The 22947-nt window shown below is 42.7% G+C and overlaps 1 protein-coding gene across 1 annotated transcript in view; it reads left to right on the top strand.

The window, feature by feature from the left end:
- The window catches only part of LOC109907938 (SH3 and PX domain-containing protein 2A), a 107619-nt gene that overhangs the window by 66926 nt on the left and 17746 nt on the right, over positions 1–22947 (top strand). Inside the window, exons 10-11 of the mRNA XM_031831354.1 lie at positions 14526–14639; positions 17654–17737. Coding sequence (XP_031687214.1) covers positions 14526–14639; positions 17654–17737 — 198 coding nt within the window. The remainder of the gene's footprint in view (positions 1–14525; positions 14640–17653; positions 17738–22947) is intronic.

The following is a 22947-nucleotide window of genomic DNA, read 5'->3' as shown; positions in this document are numbered from 1 at the left end:
TCTCTCTCTCTCTCTCTCTCTCTTCTCCCCTTCTCTCTCTCTCTCTCTCTCTCTCTCTCTCTCTCTCCCCCTCTCTCTCGCTCTCTCAGCACCCCTCTCTCTCTCTCTCTCTCTCTCTCTCTCTCTCTTCTCTCTCAGACCCCTCTCTCTCTCTCTCTCTCTCAGCCCCCTCTCTCTCTCTCTCTCTCTCTCTCTCAGCCCCCTCTCTCTCTCTCTCTCTCTCTCTCCTCTCTCAGCCCCCTCTCTCTCAGCCCCCTCTCTCTCTCTCTCTCTCTCTCTTCTCTCTCTCTCAGCCCCCCCCCCCCCTCCTCTCTCTCTCTCCTCTCTCTCTCAGCCCCCTCTCTCTCTCTCTCACTCTTTCAGCCCCTCTCTCTCTCTCAGCCCCCCCCCCCTCTCTCTCTCTCTCTCTCTCAGCCCCCTCTCTCTCTCCACTCTTTCAGCCCCATGTGTTTTTGACATCGGGCTGTTCCAACAGCTTTCTGCTGTATATCCCATTCCGTTCATTGTCAGTACAACAGCCAAAACGGCAGTTCCGTCCAATAGAGGTGTAGATGTTTTTGCAATGCTGATCTTCTTTTGTGAATTCAATGTATTGCAATGTCATACATGACTAAGAGGAAACCTAATCTCACCCGAAAATGTGAACACTGGGAAGTGCAGTTGTCACGTTCTTCCACGGCCAGCGGATGTTGAATGACACATATTTGTTTCAAAGTGAAACTTTAATCAAAAACAATAAATCAATAAACGAACAACAAACCGTGACTACATGCACAAACACACAACAATCAATATCCCACAAAACACAGGTGGGGAAATAGCTACCTAAATATGATCCCCAATCAGAGGCAACGATAAAAAGCAGCCTCTAATTGGGAACCACATTAGCACCAACGTAGAAATAGATATACTAGATCACCCCCTAGTCACGCCCTGACCTACTACACCATGGAGAACCAAGGGCTCTCTGTGGTCAGGGCGTGACATCAGTACCGCAATGAATGTGAGATGTGGTTGTTTTAACTAGTCTTCGCTAAATGAACTGGTCGTCCAAAGTCCCTTTGGCAAAGATTGTCTGCTAAATGACTCAGATGTAAATGTGAAATGCAATGTTTTTTCAGTCTCTTTTGTGAGGTTTCGTACTGTCAACTTTTAAGCTGCATTGAGTTACGCTTTGAGAGATATGTGACTTGATGAGGCTTCGATTCCCAGAGATTGTGTGAGAGTCACAGGCAAGAGTGAGAGTCATTAAATGTTTTGTTTAATGAATATTCAAAAGCTAATTGCCTGTGCGTATGCCAAAACCACGCCATAATTATCAAATTATTGGTGGCACTGACACACTGCATTGGAAACCCCAAATACCCCCACGATCGGGCACATTCAAACTAAACTAGGACAAGATCCATAAATATTCAGTACTCGGGACAGTTTCAATGTAAAAACATAAAAACAAATAAGAAAACAAGCTGTGCTGTCACCGGAGCTGAACGCTCATATACTCAAACTAGTGCATAGAACTAAGCCTGGAAAAGAACCATAAAATCTCAGACAGTTTCAGTACAAAAGTGCAAGAAAAACAAACAAGCTGTTTCCTTAAGGAAACAAGCTGTATATAATGACTGTCATTGGAGTTGAAGGTTACTGTAAACATGCTCAAACGTCTCCATATCTCCACCATCAGGCCAAAGAACTCGAGCAACGACCTACGATGACATCATTGGCAGGCCATGCAAGTCCTAGTGCCTTGTGTATCCCAGAGACCCTCTCCCCTTTTCAGCGCTCTATTGCGACCGTGGAGTCTCCACAGCTCTGCTTGGTTTATGTCCTTCGACATTTTGATCGCAGAAACACAGGCGGTAATTTCACACTACAACCTCCCGATTTACCAAAACCCCCTATTTCATTAATGTTGTTTTAATGTCGCTTTAATGTTCCTCACCCCGTGCATCTCGGCATTATGACAACCTATGCTTTTAAGTTAGCTTCTACCATCCCCATCCAGACTCTGTGCTTTTTTTCCTTCTCCTCTCCACACAATCTCTAAACAGTATATCATATGCAGTTAGGAGTGGTTCGGGTCAAGCAACAGCCAATGGAAAAGAAAACATCCACCGCAGTAAAACCACTTTACTGCAGCATCAGTTCTCCCCGCTTCACGCACTGTTTACCTCGATAGTCGCGGGTTCCTAATCCCGAGTCGGATGTTGTTGTCATACCCTACCCCTACTGCGAGAAGCTAGCAGCCGCGTGCGCTCGAGTTCCACGGCAGCTGTTTCACTGTATAGTGTCAACAAGGCGCCAGTATCACCACGTGAGACTGTACAGTGTGTGTGTGTGTGCGTGCGTGTGTGTGTGTGAGTGTATGTGGGGTGTGTGTGTGCTGATGTCATGAGTTTTGGCTGTGAGATTTGTGTCTGACTGTCTGTCCGGAGATTTACGAGCTACTATCTAGTAAAGAGAGATATATGGGAGGGCAAGGAGGTGGACACGCCAGAATCCTCTTGAAAAGGGGGAAAGAGGAGGAGTGGAGGCTATGTATGGGCCAGTGTCCTGGTTTTCTCCCACTCTGGTCATTCCTTGGACATGGGAAATCAATCAGAGTCTGGAGGGAAGAGGCCTCAGATGGGAAAAACATCACTTGCATGTGTGACCAGAAGTTATATGGAGCAATCAGTTTATTGTGCTTCCTGCAAAAGTTGTTATCCCCATGATATTGATGATATGATATTGATATTGATACCATGGTATCAAATGTATATTATATAGAATAGTCTTTGAAGACTGGTAGGTCGGTCTTTATTTGTTCAGTTTTGTCTCTGTTAGAGTTCTGATACCATAGTTGCACGAAAATGACTGGTTAATCAATGCAACCGGGCCTCCATTCTGTGGCTCCATACTGTGGCTGAATATGGAAAATTCCCCTATTTTCTGTGTGCTTACCCCGGCCTAATGGATCTTGCAGGAGGACTGTGATGCTATGCAGCAAACAAGATCCCTCTGGGTTACTGTGCCGCTCCCTCAGCCCACAAGCCCAGCCGGAGAAGACATTTGCCCCTCGCCTCTCTCTCTATGCGATCTTTGCCAGGTTGAAGGGGGAATTTGTCACCATAGTCCTAAAGAGCTTAGGCACGCTTACCGTGCAAAACCCGCCTAAACACACATTCACACACATAATCACGTACTCACACACATGTGTGAAATTATGTATGCACAGGCAAACACGCACGCATAAACACACACAGGCTCAAACGCACACACACACCACCCCTACCTCCCCTCTCTCACTGCCTGCTGTGTCCACAGGGGTGTAAGTTAGGTTGGCATAGCCCCCACTATCCCACATATTCTTTCCTGAAATTTACCCAGTTTTGACTGGGTTTGGGCTGGGCTGGGCAGTGGGTGTTGTTTGCCTTGGCCTGGGGCCCTGTGTAGATCAGCTTTAGTAGGGGAAAGCACTGGGCCAAGTTTTACAGGGGGAGGAACACCATTTGTGTCAAATCTTACACTCCATCACTCAGGCTACAGCTAGCTTAGTGCTAGTCTCACCTCACATTTCTAACGGACAGCCTAGCCTGCTCTTCTGTCTTCAGTCACGCCGATAAGATTGTAAACCGTCAGAATCTTTGCCAGGGGGCTGCTGAAGACAAGTCCTCACACACGAGAGGCCATACAGATGTAGGATATGAATTTGATCACTCTGTTGAAGGAGAACTTTCCATACAGAACCTTGTATTGCATTTGAGTTTTGAAAAGGCTTCTGAAGTTTGTAATTTCCACTTTGACATTTCAGACTCGATTTTCCCTGGCGAAAAATGTATCAACCCCGACAAAAATGTCAATTCATTATATTAGTTATAATCCACATAATAATTTGAATTTCCTGTTGCTGCATGATTATTTTCCTGCTGTAGCAAACTGGCTCAAATTAAGATCCTACATCTGTAGTCTCACATAGCCTATACAGTGGTTCTTCCTTTAAAAGATCAAATCAGACAGACGGCTTCAATCAAAGAGCGTTTAGCGCTAGAGAGTTTAGCTTAGGTTAGCTTAAAGGATGTCCTGGTCAGGCTGTAAAAATGGCTAGCCAGCTTCAATCAGGAAGTCATACTTATAAGCCAACAGATAGCGTAGCAGGCTGTTAGTCATCCTATACATGCTACCCGTAGCGTAACGTTTCACGTTACCTTTAAGCCCTTTAAAATCTCCTGTATAGATAGGGTCACATGAAAGGCCATAGCTGGCCAAAAGACTCACCTACAGGTTTTAAAATAGAGCTTGTTGCCATTAGCATGTTTAGTGAGGTGATATGCATGGCTAAAGCTAGCTTAGTGTTAGCTGCACCTCCCATGCTTTGAAATGGCCAGCCTGTATCAATAAGCATGACACAGGGGGTACTTAGCTGGAAGGAAGCTTTGGGTTGGGTCTCTCTCTCTCTCATACACACACACACACACACACACACACACACACACACACTCACACTCACACTCACACTCACACTCACACTCACACACACTCACACACACGCACACGTTATGTTCTTCTATCCTCGTGGGGACCTAATATTTATTTAAAGTCAAAATCCTATTTTCCTTAACCTAACCTTTACCATAACCCTAACCCTAACCTTTGCCCGTAACCCAAACCCTGAACATAACCACAACCCCCCCCCCCCCCCCCCCCCCCCCTACACACACACGGCGGTTCAAGTTCAAGGCCTGGGGACGTAGCCCATGCATGCTGAGCATGATATTTAGTCAACACGGTCTAATGAACTTCCTTCCACCACGCTATCCCCTTAAACTTGTAACACAGCTAACAGTAACCAAACCCCCATGTTTTATGTTTTATGAAAACTTAAAAGCAAGGTAACCCAATCTCCACCGTGGGATGTGAGTTCCTCTGTCTCCTGTCCCGTTAGACATTGTCAATAAAGATTTGGGGCCTCAAAATAAACTAGGAAGGAACCAACCAGCTTGATGATTCGGATGTCCTCATAACTTCCCCTCAGTTAGAACTGATCAGATGATGCTTTGATGTATCCCGTCTTGGGTGATTTTTATACGTTTTATGTCTCTTTACATTGCCAATCCGCTACACCATCTTTTCAAACAAAGTTCACACAAAGGGAACGAAAATGTGTTCAAAGGAACTTGTTATTAAAAGACTCTGATGTCATTAGAGGGATTTTTTCTGTTCTTCGTTTGATCCCATCCAACAAAATCATATCCCTGAGGCCTAACTAGGCGTTTATCACATCATATACTGTATTGACGTCTAGAGTTGATGGGATTTCATTTCAATTTCCCTAATTAAATCATCTCGTTCAGGCCGCCCGAGTGGCGCAGCCATCTAAGGCATTGCATCGCAGTGTTGAGGCATCACTACAGATCCGGGTTCGATCCCAGGCTGTGTCACAACCGGCCGTGACCCGGAGTCCCATAGGGCTGCGCACGATTGGACCAGCGTCGTCCAGGTTAGTGGAGGGTTTGGCATGGGGGGCTTTACTTGGCTCATCGCGCTTTAGAGACTCCTTGTGGAGGGCCGGGCGCCTGCAGGCTGACTACGTCGTCAGTTGAACACTGGTGCGGCTGGCTTCCGGATTAAGTGGGCAGGTGTAAAGAAGCGCGGTTTGGTGGGTCATGTTTCAGAGGACACATGACTCGACCTTTGACCTCTCCCAAGCCCGTTGGGGAGTTGCAGCGATGAGACAAGATCGTAGTTGGATCGCAATTGGATATCACGCAATTGGGGAGAAAGAGGTGGTAAAATACAATATATATATATAATAATAATATTATATAATCTCGTTCTGTATTAGCTTCAGATTTGATTACATATATGCTTTCTTGCAACCTATGGTATCTTGCTCACACACAGGGTTTGTGTGATTAGATAGAAGGATGAGAATAGTCTCTGCCTTCCAGGCCTGATTCTCCTGTCTCGTTTTAGGCCTCCCGAACCGCCGTAATTGTTCTGGTTCTATTTTAAGCCTCAGCTTTCTGTGTCCCTTAGTTCTGCTTACTCTGCAGAAAGCGCACGTTGTGGTTCAATTCAATATTCTGCCTTACTGACTCGGGCTCAGCCGCATCCAACTCAGAGCTCGTATCACACATCAGATCTGTTGTTCGTTGTGGCAAAGCAATGAGATGAGTAACACAATCGCGTCGCGTTTGAAATAAGTGTCGTTGACTAAACGTCTTGATGGTCCCGTTTCTCCGTTCCATCAATCCAAATGAAGAGAGTGAACGGATAGATTCTGTGGTAGTTTTGGACGGGGAAGTGTGTGGAATACTCCCTGGCCAAACGTCTGCTCTCTCTTTCTCTCTGTCTCTGTATCTCTCTCTCTCTCCTCTCTCTCGGTCACCCACTCTCTCTATCTCCATCTTTCTCTCCCTACATGGCGTTTACCAGCCAATGATTAGTATGTTCTGCAGAATTACTGTAACATTTGTTTTCCATGTGACCTTATTCTCACTGAGCGGAAGGGGGAGATGGAGACAGAGGGAAAGAGGGAGAAAGCACTGCACTCTGCTAAACCCAACCTATGTTCTACCAAAGCACAACACAGTGGAACTGCAATTAGACTACTTATTACTGTCTGGGTTAAACCAGCATGAGTACTGTCAATGTTAAGAAGGTTTTACATCTGTCGCTCTTTGACCTTTTAAGATAGTTATCTTTAGTTCCACATCATGAATCTGATGAAGTAGAGCAAACTGGGTCATTTCTGTCGGGACACAACCCGGACCCAGAATCTAGTGTTTATTGTAGTCAAAGGCTGCCTAAAAAGTGGTCTGATTTAGTTTTGACAAGGCACCTGTACAATAAAAGGATCGTACTTAGTCAGGAAATGAGCACTCGTGAAAGTATTCCTCTAAATGTCTTTTTACGGCGTTGTTTGAGGTTGAGTGAACTCAGCCTAAGCATGGTTTCTAGTCTAATACACACACACACACACACACACACACACACACACACACACACACACACACACACACACACACACACACACACACACACACACACACACACACACACACACACACACACACACACGGGTCCCTGCAACCAATAACACTGCCATGATGACTTAAACCTGTTGAAACAGCAGCCCTTCCCTTTTGCTTTCTACTCTACTGTATGTTCAGATGGTGGTCAATATGTAGTTCATTAGACAACCTACCTTTTATATGTCTTGTTTTAGCCTGTTTCATTTTTACAGCTGCCCCCAACCCCCTTTACTGCCCTGCCCCCCTGCCCGCGTCCCACCCCTGCTGAAGATTGACATTTGTTACACCACATTTTCCATGTTCTATGATTCATAACCTTTTGAGGAAAACACGGTCAATTTGTTGTTGTTTGAATCCCAGACTGACCCTTTAATCTCTCTCTAGTCCACCGTCACTGTAATGTATTCCATACACATACAGTACGGTCAAGCAAGATATATAGCTATTTTAGAACATATAGGCATTTAAAATAACTGACCGTCAGCAATGGTTATTACATTCATATTTGATGTAATATGGTAATGTTAGCCACTGTAATCAAACAAGACATGTATGCTTCCAAGAGAAGCTCTTGTAGCGTGTTAAGATTAGCTCATAGTTTAGGTGGTGTGGCCATCCCACTACTTTCATATTTTCTGTGTTTATTGGACAGGATAGATAGAAAGAAGTTTATAGCAGGAGAGGAATTGCTAAAGTGGTGGGTCAGATTTGAACCCATGCTCGCAGTGTTAGTACTTGCAATCGCAGTGTTAGTACTTGTTATCGCAGTGTTAGTACTTGTTATCGCAGTGTTAGTACTTGTAATCGCAGTGTTAGTACTTGTAATCGCAGTGTTAGTACTTGTTATCGCAGTGTTAGTACTTGTAATCGCAGTGTTAGTACTTGTTATCGCAGTGTTAGTACTTGTTATTGCAGTGTTAGTACTTGTAATCACAGTGTTAGTACTTGTTGTTGCAGTGTTAGTACTTGTAATCACAGTGTTAGTACTTGTAATCGCAGTGTTAGTACTTGTAATCGCAGTGTTAGTACTTGTTATCGCAGTGTTAGTACTTGTATTCGCAGTGTTAGTACTTGTTATCGCAGTGTTAGTACTTGTAATCGCAGTGTTAGTACTTGCAATTGCAGTGTTAGTACTTGTTATCGCAGTGTTAGTACTTGTAATCGCAGTGTTAGTACTTGTTATCACAGTGTTAGTACTTGCAATCGCAGTGTTAGTACTTGTTATCGCAGTGTTAGTACTTGTAATCGCAGTGTTAGTACTTGTTATCGCAGTGTTAGTACTTGTAATCGCAGTGTTAGTACTTGTAATCGCAGTGTTAGTACTTGTTATCGCAGTGTTAGTACTTGTAATCGCAGTGTTAGTACTTGTAATCGCAGTGTTAGTACTTGTTATCGCAGTGTTAGTACTTGTAATCACAGTGTTAGTACTTGTAATCGCAGTGTTAGTACTTGTTATCGCAGTGTTAGTACTTGTAATCGCAGTGTTAGTACTTGTTATCGCAGTGTTAGTACTTGTTATCGCAGTGTTAGTACTTGTAATCACAGTGTTAGTACTTGTTATCGCAGTGTTAGAACTTGTTATCGCAGTGTTAGTACTTGTAATCACAGTGTTAGTACTTGATATCGCAGTGTTAGTACTTGTTATTGCAGTGTTAGTATTTGTTATTGCAGTGTTAGTACTTGTTATTGCAGTGTTAGTACTTGTTATCGCAGTGTTAGTACTTGTTATTGCAGTGTTAGTACTTGTTATCGCAGCATTAGTACTTGTTATCGCAGTGTTAATACTTGTTATCGCAGTGTTAGTACTTGTTATTGCAGTGTTAGTACTTGTTATTGCAGTATTAGTACTTGTTATTGCAGTATTAGTACTTGTTATTGCAGTGTTAGTACTTGCTATTACAGTGTTAGTACTTGTTATTGCAGTATTAGTACTTGTTATTGCAGTGTTAGTACTTGCTATTACAGTGTTAGTACTTGTTATTGCAGTGTTAGTACTTGTTATTGTAGTGTTAGTACTTGCTATTACAGTGTTAGTACTTGTTATTACAGTGTTAGTACTTGTTATTGCAGTGTTAGTACTTGTTATTACAGTGTTAGTACTTGTTATTGCAGTGTTAGTACTTGTTATTGCAGTGTTAGTACTTGCTATTACAGTGTTAGTACTTGTTATTGCAGTGTTAGTACTTGTTATTACAGTGTTAGTACTTGTTATTACAGTATTAGTACGTGTTATTGCAGTGTTAGTACTTGTTATTACAGTGTTAGTACTTGTTATTACAGTATTAGTACGTGTTATTGCAGTGTTAGTACTTGTTATTACAGTGTTAGTACTTGTTATTACAGTATTATTACTTGTTATTGCAGTGTTAGTACTTGTTATTACAGTATTAGTACTTGTTATTACAGTGTTAGTACTTGTTATCACAGTGGTAGTACTTGTTATCGCAGTATTAGTACTTGTTATCGCAGTGTTAATACTTGTTATCGCAGTGTTAGTACTTGTTATTGCAGTGTTAGTACTTGTTATTGCAGTATTAGTACTTGTTATTGCAGTATTAGTACTTGTTATTGCAGTGTTAGTACTTGCTATTACAGTGTTAGTACTTGTTATTGCAGTATTAGTACTTGTTATTGCAGTGTTAGTACTTGCTATTACAGTGTTAGTACTTGTTATTGCAGTGTTAGTACTTGTTATTGTAGTGTTAGTACTTGCTATTACAGTGTTAGTACTTGTTATTACAGTGTTAGTACTTGTTATTGCAGTGTTAGTACTTGTTATTACAGTGTTAGTACTTGTTATTGCAGTGTTAGTACTTGTTATTGCAGTGTTAGTACTTGCTATTACAGTGTTAGTACTTGTTATTGCAGTGTTAGTACTTGTTATTACAGTGTTAGTACTTGTTATTACAGTATTAGTACGTGTTATTGCAGTGTTAGTACTTGTTATTACAGTGTTAGTACTTGTTATTACAGTATTAGTACGTGTTATTGCAGTGTTAGTACTTGTTATTACAGTGTTAGTACTTGTTATTACAGTATTATTACTTGTTATTGCAGTGTTAGTACTTGTTATTACAGTATTAGTACTTGTTATTACAGTGTTAGTACTTGTTATCACAGTGGTAGTACTTGTTATCGCAGTATTAGTACTTGTTATTGCAGTGTTAGTACTTGTTATCACAGTATTAGTACTTGTTATTGCAGTGTTAGTACTTGTTGGACCGCTGGAACACCCTAGGGTACATTAAACATTTTTATTGATTTTTCACACACAAAACACAGCAAATCCCGCCAACAAACAGAAAAGAGACAACAAACATGTTCAACACCAGACAATACCACATAAACAGCTCAATCCCATGATACATCTCTTGGAGCCTAATTGAGCCGCCAAGCCAATTGGATTCCACTGTGTGAATGGGGAAACCCTGATTCGAGTCTTCACCAAGGGGGATGTCCTCTCTCTTCTCCGGGAAAACAGGGTTTATTATCTGTCTGTCTGGAAGCTAAATGGCACGGCCAGAAAGAGGGAACACCAACTAACTTCCTACTAACAAATGTCCTGAAAGAGAGAGACGAGAAAAGAGAAAGAACCAGCTTCTGTCCATATTGCAGTTGGACAGAGTGAGTTTCCTGGAAAATGTTGACACACGGACAGTAGTTGGTTGGAATATATGAGAACGTTCCCTCGCTTTCTCTCTCTGGTCTCTCTCTCTCTCTTCCTCCACAGTCTCTCTCCACTCTGGTAACTGCCTATGTGTGATGAGATCCAGCAACCTTTCTGTTTCTAATTTCTCTGCTCTTTAACCACATCTGACTTTCTCCAAAACTGGGATTTATAGGCAAACTGGGCCTTGTCAAAGCCATGTGATGTCTGTCAGCCTGGGAGCTGAATGTATAGGGGAGCTGGGCCTTGTCAAAGCCATGTGGTGTCTGTCAGCCTGGGAGCTGAATGTATAGGGGAGCTGGGCCTTGTCAAAGCCATGTGGTCTCTGTCAGCCTGGGAGCTGAATGTATAGGGGAGCTGGGCCTTGTCAAAGCCATGTGGTGTCTGTCAGCCTGGGAGCTGAATGTATAGGGGAGCTGGGCCTTGTCAAAGCCATGTGGTGTCTGTCAGCCTGGGAGCTGAATGTATAGGGGAGCTGGGCCTTGTCAAAGCCATGTGGTGTCTGCCAGCCTGAGCGAGAGAGACCAGGGCTAAACTAGTTTTTCACATTTGCCTTTTCACAGTACATGCAAGTACATACATATACAAGTGCAAGCAGGCATGTTCATGGATCCCTATATAGACAGGCGCCCACAAACACACACGTTTGCGTAAGCAGACACACTCTTTCCACGCCGACAGACCTGACCTATTTCTATCAGTCCCTACTAGGTAGGCAGTGATATACAGCCGTGGCAGCGCACACATGCAGCTGATAATGGCAGTCGCTCACCAGGACCCTGTCACATAGGGATTTAGGAGACTATATATCCTCTGCTTGTCATGTCAGGTGACCTTTTGAAGAAAATGGCTCCTGAATTGTCTCTTTGCTGAACTGTGGCTGTCACGCCCTGGTCTTAGTATTCTGTGTTTTCTTTATTATTTTGGTCAGGCCAGGGTGTGACATGGGTTTATTATGTGGTGTGTTTTGTCTTGGGGTTTTTGTACGTTATGGGATTGTGGTATAGTAGAGTTGTCTATGGTTGCCTAGAGTGGTTCTCAATCAGAGGCAGGTGTTTATCGTTGTCTCTGATTGGGAACCATATTTAGGCAGCCATATTCTTTGAGTGTTTCGTGGGTGATTGTTCCTGTCTCTGTGTTTGTTTGCACCAGTTAGGGCTGTTTTGGTTTTTCACGTTACGTTTATTGTTTTTGTATGTTCGTTATTCATCTTTATTAAAGATGTTTAATAATAACCACGCTGCGTTTTGGTCCGATCCCTGCTACACTTCCTCTTCAGAGGAAGAGGAAGAAAACCTTAACAGTGGCCGAATTCCATAAAGGTGGATGGGTTGTGGATTATTTCCTTTTTGACAGTTGCGGTAACTTGGATCTATAAAGTTTCTTTGCTAAAACTATGGGCAACTTCCATTGTTTCACACGTTGAATGTAGGACTTTAAAAAAAAGAAAGGAGGGCTCTACCGTGCTGCCTCTCATCTCACCGCTATATGTGCTGAGTGCCATTCATCAAAACACATTTTCAGTCTAGGATCTAGCTAGCCTACAGCAGCATAATAATGAATTAGCATAGCATCAATGTCGCAATGTCAAATTCACTTTGGCGCTGAGGAAAACCTATGCCTCTTACAGTCAGTCCAACGTTAGCGTTTTCGCTAGGCTAAGCATTAGCATAGCATCATTTTCATAGCGTTATTAGCATTTTGTGAAGCCAACCGATTCTGACAGGTTTCCAAACTCACTGTACTGTGCGCTGTCAGACCCCAGACTCTGCTGTGATGTCTACAGTGGGACCTACTTTGAACTTCAATGCCTTTTAGACAATGCCTATGGGTTGAAGCCTCAAACACTGTGGTGGACCATTCAGAGCTTCACACATAGTATACGCTATAGTAGTCTTGTGTTATGAGTGACTTCCAACCTGGATTTATGGAAAACTAAGGAATGTTTGGGAAGTTACTGGAATTTCGCAACCCTACCAATGACCAATGTTATTTTTTTCTGATGAAGAAACTGTTGTACACAGACATATTTTCCATATGGGTCAAATAGGTCTCATTTCCCAATGTGACTTGGCGTGTCTTGCAGGGACATAAAATGGGGCGTGTGAGGACTTGATTTACTCAAGCCGGTGTGTGTGTGTCTGTGTGTGTGTGTGTGTGTGTCTCTGTGTGTCTGTGTGTGTGTGTGTGTGTGTGTGTCTCTGTGTGTGTCTCTGTGTGTGTGTGTGTGTGTGTGTGTGTGTGTGTGTGTGTGTGTGTGTGTGTGTGTGTGTGTGTGTGTGTGTGTGTGTGTGTGTGTGTGTGTGTGTGTCTGTATCTGTGTGTGTGTGTGTGTGTGTGTGTGTGTGTGTGCGCGTGTGTGTCCACGTGTGCGTGTGTATGTGTGTCAAACCACATTATAGGACCTCGCCATATGACGGTTAACACAGTCAAGAGCTGAGGACTTAATTGTTGGACTCCATTGGAGAGGAAAAAAATAGTTGTGCTCGTTACCTCGCTCTCTTCTCTTTTATACTGTCAGAGCATGTGAGTTATTGTGTATGTGTACATATGTGCATCCGTCAGGAGTGCGCCTGTGTGTGTTAGCATATGGCGTACGTCTGGCTGCGTTATAGGCTGCAGAAAGTCGTAAATTATACTGTATCTTCGAGGTTCACTGAAAGGCAGCTTCCCTACTATTTACGACTCTGAGTAGTCCACGTTGAACCCAAATGTTACGGATGAAATGCTCGGAGAGCCTCTGAACTTCGTAAACAGAATAGACAGTCGGAGAATCTGGATTCGTGCTACCGCTGCAGGACTAAAACACAAAGACACATGCTAACTGTCAGGGAGGGATCGATGGCTTCTTTTCCTCTCTCTTTTCGTGAGTTTCGGTTTGGTTTGGTTCCCGATTCGACATGTGTTTTTGCATTCAATCAGGTCTAGGTAGAGGCGAGTCAATTCGAATCAAAAAGATTTATTGTCCCACAAACACCTCTCGAAATACTAGACTAGGATTTTTTGGGGGACTAAATTCAAGTCAATCCTTAACCATTGCACTGATACAGGGTCAGCTCTTATTTAATCCCCTTGATGGTTTCAGGTTAGAACTCAGTTATGGTCATCTGATCCTAGATCTGTGGTTCAGGGACAACTTCTACCTCTTTGAACCTTAAGTGTCCATTTTCCTCTGCACTCCGGGCACATATATGAAAAAAACATGACCCTAACCCTAGAGTGCTGCTCTAGGATCAGGTTCTCCCTGTCCATATAATCTCAATCATTATGAATTAAAATGAAAAACTGATCCATGGTCAGTCAGTAGCGCTACTCTGAAACGTCTGGTGGTTTTGTAATGATAGCAGTTGAAAAGTTCCCTGGTTACGTCACTTCACTGCTCCCCATGTAGCCGATATAAATGAAAGCCTGGACCAAGAGAAACACTAACACCCGATGAATTCTGGAGTTCTTTGGGAATGTAGAGCAGTTATTGTAATTTACAGCCTTCGCAAACTGCTGCGGATGAAGGAACTAGAACGGTGGCATATTTCCATTATTGAATGTAAATCAAAATGTGTAAGTGTGTTTGGAGTCCAAGCCCAACTATTAGGTGTCATGCCTAAGGTGTTAGTAATGATTGTAGTGATATTTAGCAGGGTGAATGGCTGGTAAATGTGTGTGTGCGTGTGTGTCTGTCTGTCTATTTTCTTTTATGTGTCATACATAGTGTGTAAAGAATGTGTGTGTGTGTGTGTGTATGTCTATTTTCTTTATGTGTCATACATAGTGTGTAAAGAATGTGTGTGTGTCTCCATGTGGTTCTGCACAAACTAATGTGTGTGTGTGTGTCTTTGATGTAGGTTGGTGGTTCGTCAGTACAGCCGAGGAGCAGGGTTGGGTGCCGGCCACATACCTGGACTCACAGAACGGCACTAGAGACGACCTGGAACTTAGCACCGTCAGGACAGGAGAAGGTAACACACACACGCCGGCCATTCTCCCTGCTAAATATCACTACCATCGTTACTAAGGCCTTAGGTAACACACACCAGCCATTCTCCCTGCAAAATATCACTACAATCGTTACTAAGGCCTTAGGTATGACAACTAATAGTTGTGCTAGGACAGCAGGAACCTCGAGGACCAGGGTCAGAGCAGGAAACAGACACTGTAAGAAACCCAGCCAAATGCCCTTTGTTCAAACTACAGGGTTTTCGTCAGGCTGGATATTTTGGCACCAGAGGAAATTCCTTCACTACTTTTTCAATGAGTTTTGTCATGACCTCTTTTTTTTGCAGTAATGTTTAGTCTGACTGTTTGGAGGGCATATTTCATCACTAGAGAATAAGCTCCCTTCCCCTTTGGTGCTTCAGAATGACACTGTAGCGCCTTAGCTGTGTGTTACACCCAGGCAGGCAGACATGCACACACAGACATACACACACACAGACATACACACACACAGACATACACACACACAGACATACACAAACACACAGACATACACACACACAGACATACACACACACAGACATACACACACACATACATACACACACACAGACATACACACACACAGACATACACACACATATACATACACACACACAGACATACACACACACACACAGACATACACACATCCATACACTCCCCCACCGTTAAAGTCATATTACCTCTGTTTTCCATCAGTTTTAGTAACCCATGGAAACTACCTGGTATAGTGTGATCATTATGTCGTAATGCTTCGTGTGTCATAGACTGCCACCGGGGTATGTAAGGCTCTCTCCCTGTCCCTCATTAAGACACATTGCTTTATGATCCTCGCGCTGGCCCATGGCGCTGTTACACTGTAAACTGGCACGCCACATCCCAGCATGTGATGACAGGTCCTCTGCAGCTGCCATGGCCCCCAGCTCCCCTTAATGCAGAATGCAGTCACTCCACAGAGAGGGAGAGAGAGAGAGAGGGAGAGGGACAAACTGGGCTGGTAGTGAAAGTCTGTGACAGCCTTTAAGGAAATAGACGGTCATGTGGCTGGAGCCTGGAAATACCTAGGGATCTGGGTCAGACACGCGCAGAGAGGAAATGCAGACACACACCCCACATGCACATCCCTCCCATCCCGCAAAACACTCCTCTATCAACACCTTCCCCATTAGAGCCTGCCTACTCCGTTTTCACACACCACTGCATATCTCATATCTCTAGTAACTATCCTGTCTCCCCTATCCCTCCCCCTCGTACTCATTAAGCCCCAGTCTGCTGTCATATAAACCAATAGCAGACTGTAGCTAGCTCACTGAGGAGGGACGACAGAGCCTGATAGGTCTGGTCTATTGGAATTACCCTGAAATAACGTTGGCCTTTGTGGCTGTCCCCAATTTGATATTTCAATTAGGAGGTCAATGGGAGAGAGAGAGAGAGAGATGAGAGTCATTTGATTCTGTCCTCCTCTCCTCACTCCTCCATTTCTCCCTCCTCCTCTTCCCTCCATTATGAAGGGAGAGATGACAGTAATTTAGTTCTGTCCTCCCTCATCACTCGTTCCTCCGTTCTGAAAGTCTGGTTTATGTCTCCCTGGGGAATGCGTTAAGGAAGGGAGGATAACTGCGAGTCATCAGAAAGGAACGAGTTGGACAGTATCATATAGGGTTGTTTTACTTCACTGTAAGTCAGTGGTGTTGCAAGAGTGGTCCCTGCTTATAAGGGCGACTGGAACGGAACAGTTTACCAGAGGACTTAGCAAGCTGTTACGGTAGCCTAACAGGCTAACATGGAGATTTACTCGTATCTGTATTCTCCTATACAGTTGCTAGAAAACCTATTAGCGAGACATTGGACACAGATGTCGTTTGCTGGGCAATCTTAAACCATGTGTACAGTATGCTAGGGGCGGGTTGGATACTATGCCACACAGATGTTTTGGGGCGGCAAGATAGCCTAGTGGTTAGAGCGTTGGACTAGTAACCGGAAGGTTGCAAGTTCAAACCCCCCAGCTGACAAGGTACAAATCTGTCGTTCTGCCCCTGAACAACACGTCATTGAAAATAAGAATTTGTTCATAACTGACTTGCCTAGTTAAATAAAGGTAAAAAAATAAATAAAAATAAAATAAATGTAGCATGTCTGTGACCATTTGAAAGGTCCCAGATACACGAAACATTATGTATGGGGATTGGCCTTCTTGAATACGGAATAAGTTGTGGTGAGAACCAACAGATTTCAGTATTACAGACACACGATTGGATGATACTGCATAATCATTGCTATAGAAATATAATTAATCGGACGGGCTTGGATCTCTAACCCTGGCATTTTGTAATGAATAGAGACACGCCTTCTATACATAATATTTCTATGATACATCATGTCATCGTTGTCATAGAGATTGAATGAATAGAACAGGCTTGGAAGCGCTAACCCGGGTTATTTGTAATGAATGGAGACACCCTTTCTATTCATTCTATTTATATGATCATTGCTTCCTCTTTTAATGTGGGGCTTGTTCTCTTTCGGTCTTTCGGTGACAGACGTCGTGAAGGATAGTTTCTCTGGGCAGTTGTCTCTCGTAAGGAAATACCTCTGTGTTTATGACCTAGTTCTCACTGTCCTCAGGATATCTGTGATTCCACTCGTCCTTTATAATGTCAGTATAACTCAGTCCCCAGAAATACACACCCTTTAAGACGTTTAGCTGCTTGACTGGGAAATGTGCGCGTGAACGCCGAAGACAGATAGTGATTATCACGACAACAATGAGTATCAATTCTTTCTGTAAAACCATTTGCTACTACACTATTACAAATCATGTGATTTACTATGCATATCTTTAAAATGGACACCGTTCATTTGCTGGCTTTCCATGTAATGTTTTCACCATCCTACTAACTAATGACGGCTTTTTGCCTTCGTTCATTTTGTAATACGCTTCTTAAGTTCACGCTTCTTTGTTTTTCTTTGGTTTCTCCGTCCATCCCTTCATCAGTTACTAAGAGACGCAAGGCTCATCTGAAGAGACTGGACCGCAGGTGGACCTTGGGGGGCATAGTGAACCGCCAGCAGAGTCGAGGTGAACACACAGTCAACACACACAGACACACATACACACGCACACACACACACACACACAAACACACAAGCAAACAGACACTCTCAAGTGGCCTCTCTCAGAACCACACACATACACACTCATCCCTTCATGGTCAGAAAACTCATTTTAAATCCATGACAGTCAGCCAACAACAACTCCAGCTTAACCCCCAACATCATGGGTGTTCCTGTAGATTTCAGTTCCCGGAGATAAATTTACCTAATTTTTCTCTACTTTTCGAAAGATAATTATTTCTTAATTTTGCTACGCAGAATCATTTACTAACATTAAACAGATTATATAATGAGGGGTATTTGATTCAGACAGCACAACAGTAACAACCTTGTTGGCTAAAAGCTGCTCTAAACATTACTGTGTGTAGTGCTACTTCATGTACTTATACAACTCCCTCCAGGTTCAGAACCATTCGATTTTAATGACTGGGTTTTTAGTGAACATTTATTGGTAAAGATATGTTCTCACACTCTTGAATGTATCACGTTGCCAAACTCCCCTGGACACTGCAATACTGGAATACGTCTCAATGGAGAGTTGCTGTTGAGTCATAATGAATTCTCTTTGATGGACCCAGACAGACATGAGCCTATGTCTCATATTGTCTAGTATCTAATCAAAACTGGTCCAAGGTCAGCTTTGCATTTATCCTCAAATGGTTATGGTTGGAATCTGGGGAAGATAAGCTGATCCTAGATCTGTGGCTATTAAAAGGCTACATCTACCCATATTTGATCAAAAAGTAGTCACTATATTGTCCGTTAGATGTTCTCTGTCATTGATATAGATAGGATTTGGGGAGGCTGATCCTAGATCTGTGTCTGTGGACTACCCCTACCTAGAGCCAGAATAATTTCTCATCCCTCTAATAAGACCAGGAGAGATCAGCCATCTGGTTATAGGATACGTTTTAACCTACTCATCCCACCTGGCTCTGTCTTTTGTCTGTTTGTTTACTGAAACTGACCTGGGACTCATATAACTTCCCAGGCTCCCAATAACATACATGGGGTGTGACTCACCTGGTATAGCTTAACTCTGATCCCAGACCAGTCAAAGAGACAATAAACATAAGTGATTCAACAGAGATGATCCAACACAGGGGGAACTTGTGTCAGATGGTATGAGTTAGTGCCTGTGTTGAGGAATTTTATACAGGCCTGCGATGACCTATATACTTTCGGGCCAGGCGTTCTTCCTAACCACATGGCCTGACCAGGAAAAACTCCACTTCCTAGTTGTAGTCTTACTAATCTATAACATAGGACATCGTTTTTCCTATTCAGATGCTCAGGAAAACCCCCAGGTCCTATTTATACTGCACAGGAGAAATAAACACTAGTTCAATACTCAGCCAACGATTTCCATGTGATGACTACATCCAGCTCTTTTGGATGCTTTTGGTGAATGTACTAATATGGGCTGCCAGAGCCTCGCCATAGTCTCCAGCCAGAGCTGAGCGAAGCAGTTACAATTAGGTAGCTAGCTCTCTCAGAGGAGTAGCAGCAGGAGGACTGGGCGGGCTTAAATAGGCTGGTGTGAATGTGGGGCAGTAGCCCATACTGAAGCCTGGCTTTAATCACAGGCAGGAGCCTATAACAGTGGATGGATCCACTTCTGTGTGTGTGTAAGCTAGATGTCGACCGATTATTATTTTTAAGCGCCGATACCGATTATTGGAGAACCAAAAAAGGCGATACCGATTAATCGGACAATTTTTATAATTATATATATATTTGTAATAATGACAATTACAACAATACTGAATGAACACTTTTATTTTAACTTAATATAATACATAAATAAAAATCAAATTAGTCTCAAATAAATAATGAAACATGTTCAATTTGGTTTAAATAATGCAAAAACACAGTGTTGGAGAAGAAAGTAAAAGTGCAATATGTGCCATGTAAAAAAGCTAACATTTAAGTTCCTTAATCAGAACATGAGAACATATGAAAGCTGATGGTTCCTTTTAAAATGAGTCTTCAATATTCCCAGTTAAGAAGTTTTAGGTTGTAGTTATTATTGGAATTATAGGACTATTTCTCTCTATACCATTTGTATTTCATATACCTTTGACTATTGGATGTTGTTATAGGCACCCATAGTGTTGCCAGCCTAATCTCAGGAGCTGATAGGCTTGAAGTCATAAACAGCACTGTGCTTCAAGCATTGCGAAGAGCTGCTGGCAAATGCAGGAAAGTGCTGTTTGAATGAATGCTTACGAGCCTGCTGCTGCCTACCACCGCTCAGTCAGACTGCTCTATCAAATATCAAATCATAGACTTAATTATAATATAATAAACAGACAAATACGAGCCTTAGGTCATTAATATGGTAAAATCCGGAAACTATAATTTAGAGGAAAAAAACTGAACGCAAGAGAAGTGACACAATTTCCCTAGTTAATATTGCCTGTTAACATGAATTTCTTTTAACTAAATATGCAGGTTTCAAATCTAGTGATTTGTGCTTTTTGGGGTCGGTTCAGTTTCTGTTCGATTATTTAAAAAAAATTAAGAATGGTTTTAATAATGACATTAAAATTGATTTTAGAGGTTTTTAATGGACATTGCAAAACCCAAAATAGTGAACATTCAATTCCCCAAACATTGAAAATATTCCATTGTCTCTGTCAGGTCCCCATTGGGTAGACATCAGTAGAAAAAGAAAAAATAATATTTCACTTGTGTATATTACTTTGTTTTTATTTGATGACTTTATTATCTTTAATTCCTTAAAGTCATCATCTCATCTCTGCTCAGGCATTAGCAGCCAAACAGACAGACAAAGTTATCTCTGTTCTCCCCATACTGTACTGTCTTTAGTCATCCTATTTAGCTAAGCTAGTATGCAGCAGAGCTGTCTGACAAAATAATTTTACTAGTCCTTCAAAGTAGATAAGGCACACCTTCACAAACTGTCTCTATCCCTCTCTCATCATTGAGTACATTCCTCTCTCATGCAGTCTATGCAGTCTGTGTATAGTAAAGTGTATCCATTTCTGTCTGCACCAAAAAGAGCAGGTGCAATGAATTATGGTCATCGTAGTTAATTACCAAATTTCTGCACAGAACTAGATGGAATATTTGAATAACTACAACTCCTTTCAGCCAGGCGTCCCACATAGTTCTTGACTTGATTTATTATTATTCGACTTCTCACTGGAGAAATGGAGTGTTGGGCTCACAAAAAAAAGAAAAAAAAAGAAATGGAATTCAAGTAATTGAACCGACGTCAGTTAATCGCTGAGCACTAGTTTCTAGGAAGCTAAAAGTAGAGTTAAGCGTATCAGGGACATGATCATTGACCATAAAGAATACTTACAATTACTCTACCCTGAGTGTTCTCTCCATAGACATAAGTAATGGATAAATACTGTATCTCATGGTTTCGCTCTATGAAGATGCACTCTTGTCATGAGACATGGACACTCTTTCTTAATGTATCTTTCCACGATTACATAAATACTCTACCCACCTCCTGCTCAACCTTATTGCAAGAGATTTGAGAAAGTGGAGAGGATGAGAGGAATTAAAGAAAGATTCGAGAAAGAAGCATTGCATGAGTTAGAGAGAGGAAAGTAGGGAGTCTAATCTTACAATATTAATGAATTGTCTTCCTAACAACTAATCTGAAACTACCCCGAAACACTCTTTGCTAATGGAATACTTGACCCAATTGTGAGAAATATAATATTTTCCTGTGTATTCCCTCTCCAGTCAAGGATTTAGTTACCGTGGAAACGAGATAGTAAACAAGATAAGGAGAGAAGATAAGTGCCAGGTGCTAAATCTTATGGATGAACACCACAGAGGAGGAAGCAAAAATGGATTACTTTGTTGTTGTTCCTACCCTACGTCAAGTCAATGGGTCTAAAGTTGTTCACTTTATCGGCAAAATACTCCCAAAGAAGACAAAGCAGGAAGCTAAATGGATCGCTTTGTTATTGTTTTATAGTCCACTTACTCTGACCCTACCTCAGGTCAATGGGCCTGCCTTTGGTAACTTTATCGCCAAAAATACTCCCAAGAAAAACAAATGGATCCCTTGTTATTGCATTGTTCGGTCAAAGCCACAAATTCTTCTGACCCAATGTTAGGTCAGTACAGTCTGATTGGCTGGTCCGATGAAATCCATAGGTGTTGATTGGCTAGTGACAGCAGGATGACCTCACCTCATCGATTACCTCATGTGTTGTTGACAGGGCGAGTCATTAGGTCAAACACTCTATCCAGTCTCCTCCACCCTGTTCCTCTGTCTGTATGTCTAGAGAACAGGATCAGTTACAGCAGAGTCTAATGTGATTTATGGCAGTGTGCTGATAACCTCCTTCTCAACTCACTGTTTGGGGCTTTGGGCCCAGCTGACTGGTCAAACACTCACTAAGACAGTGTGAGACACACGTACGTACATGTCCAGAGAGCATGCTCACACACATGATACGTATGTTTGAATACACACGCACACTCACAGGCACACACACACACACACACACACACACACACACACACACACACACACACACACACACACACACACACACACACACACACACACACACACACACACACACACACACACACACACACACACACTGTCACAAACCCACACTCACACAGTATTCCCTCTCCACTCCAAGTACTCAGACGTCCTCAACCACACACCCACCCCCACCCTACGAACACTCCCTGTGCTACCTAGTCCAAAAACCCCATAGACATTCCTTACAGCTCTCTATAATTGACCCAAGCCCTTCAGCTCCCTCTGGAATGACAGGCAGCAGTAGAATGTGTTCCCACTAAAACCTCACCCCACCCCACCCATTGTAAACAGACTGACACACGCACGTTCACACCTCTGAAATTCCTCTCCCGTTCCTCCTGTTTCACTTCCCCATCCCACCAAGGGACACATTGGCTGTGTCCCGAATGACACTATAGTCGTCCTATAGTGCACTATTTCTTGCATATTGCACTGTTATTGATATAGTCAAAGGTAGTGCACTCTATGGGGCAATATAGGGGATCATTTGAGACACAAGCCATTCTCACCGGACCAACTCCGATTCTCTCCCTGTCTTTATCCCCATTCCCTCCCATGCCCCTGTATATCCAACCCGTTGAAGCAACAGCTGCTTAAAGTGGCCCTATCTATCTACCCCCCACTAC

Source organism: Oncorhynchus kisutch, linkage group LG1 (assembly GCF_002021735.2).
Source record: "Oncorhynchus kisutch isolate 150728-3 linkage group LG1, Okis_V2, whole genome shotgun sequence".
Taxonomy (NCBI): domain Eukaryota; kingdom Metazoa; phylum Chordata; class Actinopteri; order Salmoniformes; family Salmonidae; genus Oncorhynchus; species Oncorhynchus kisutch.
The sequence above is the reverse complement of the archived record's forward strand: the minus strand, read 5'-3'. Positions and strand labels throughout refer to the sequence as shown.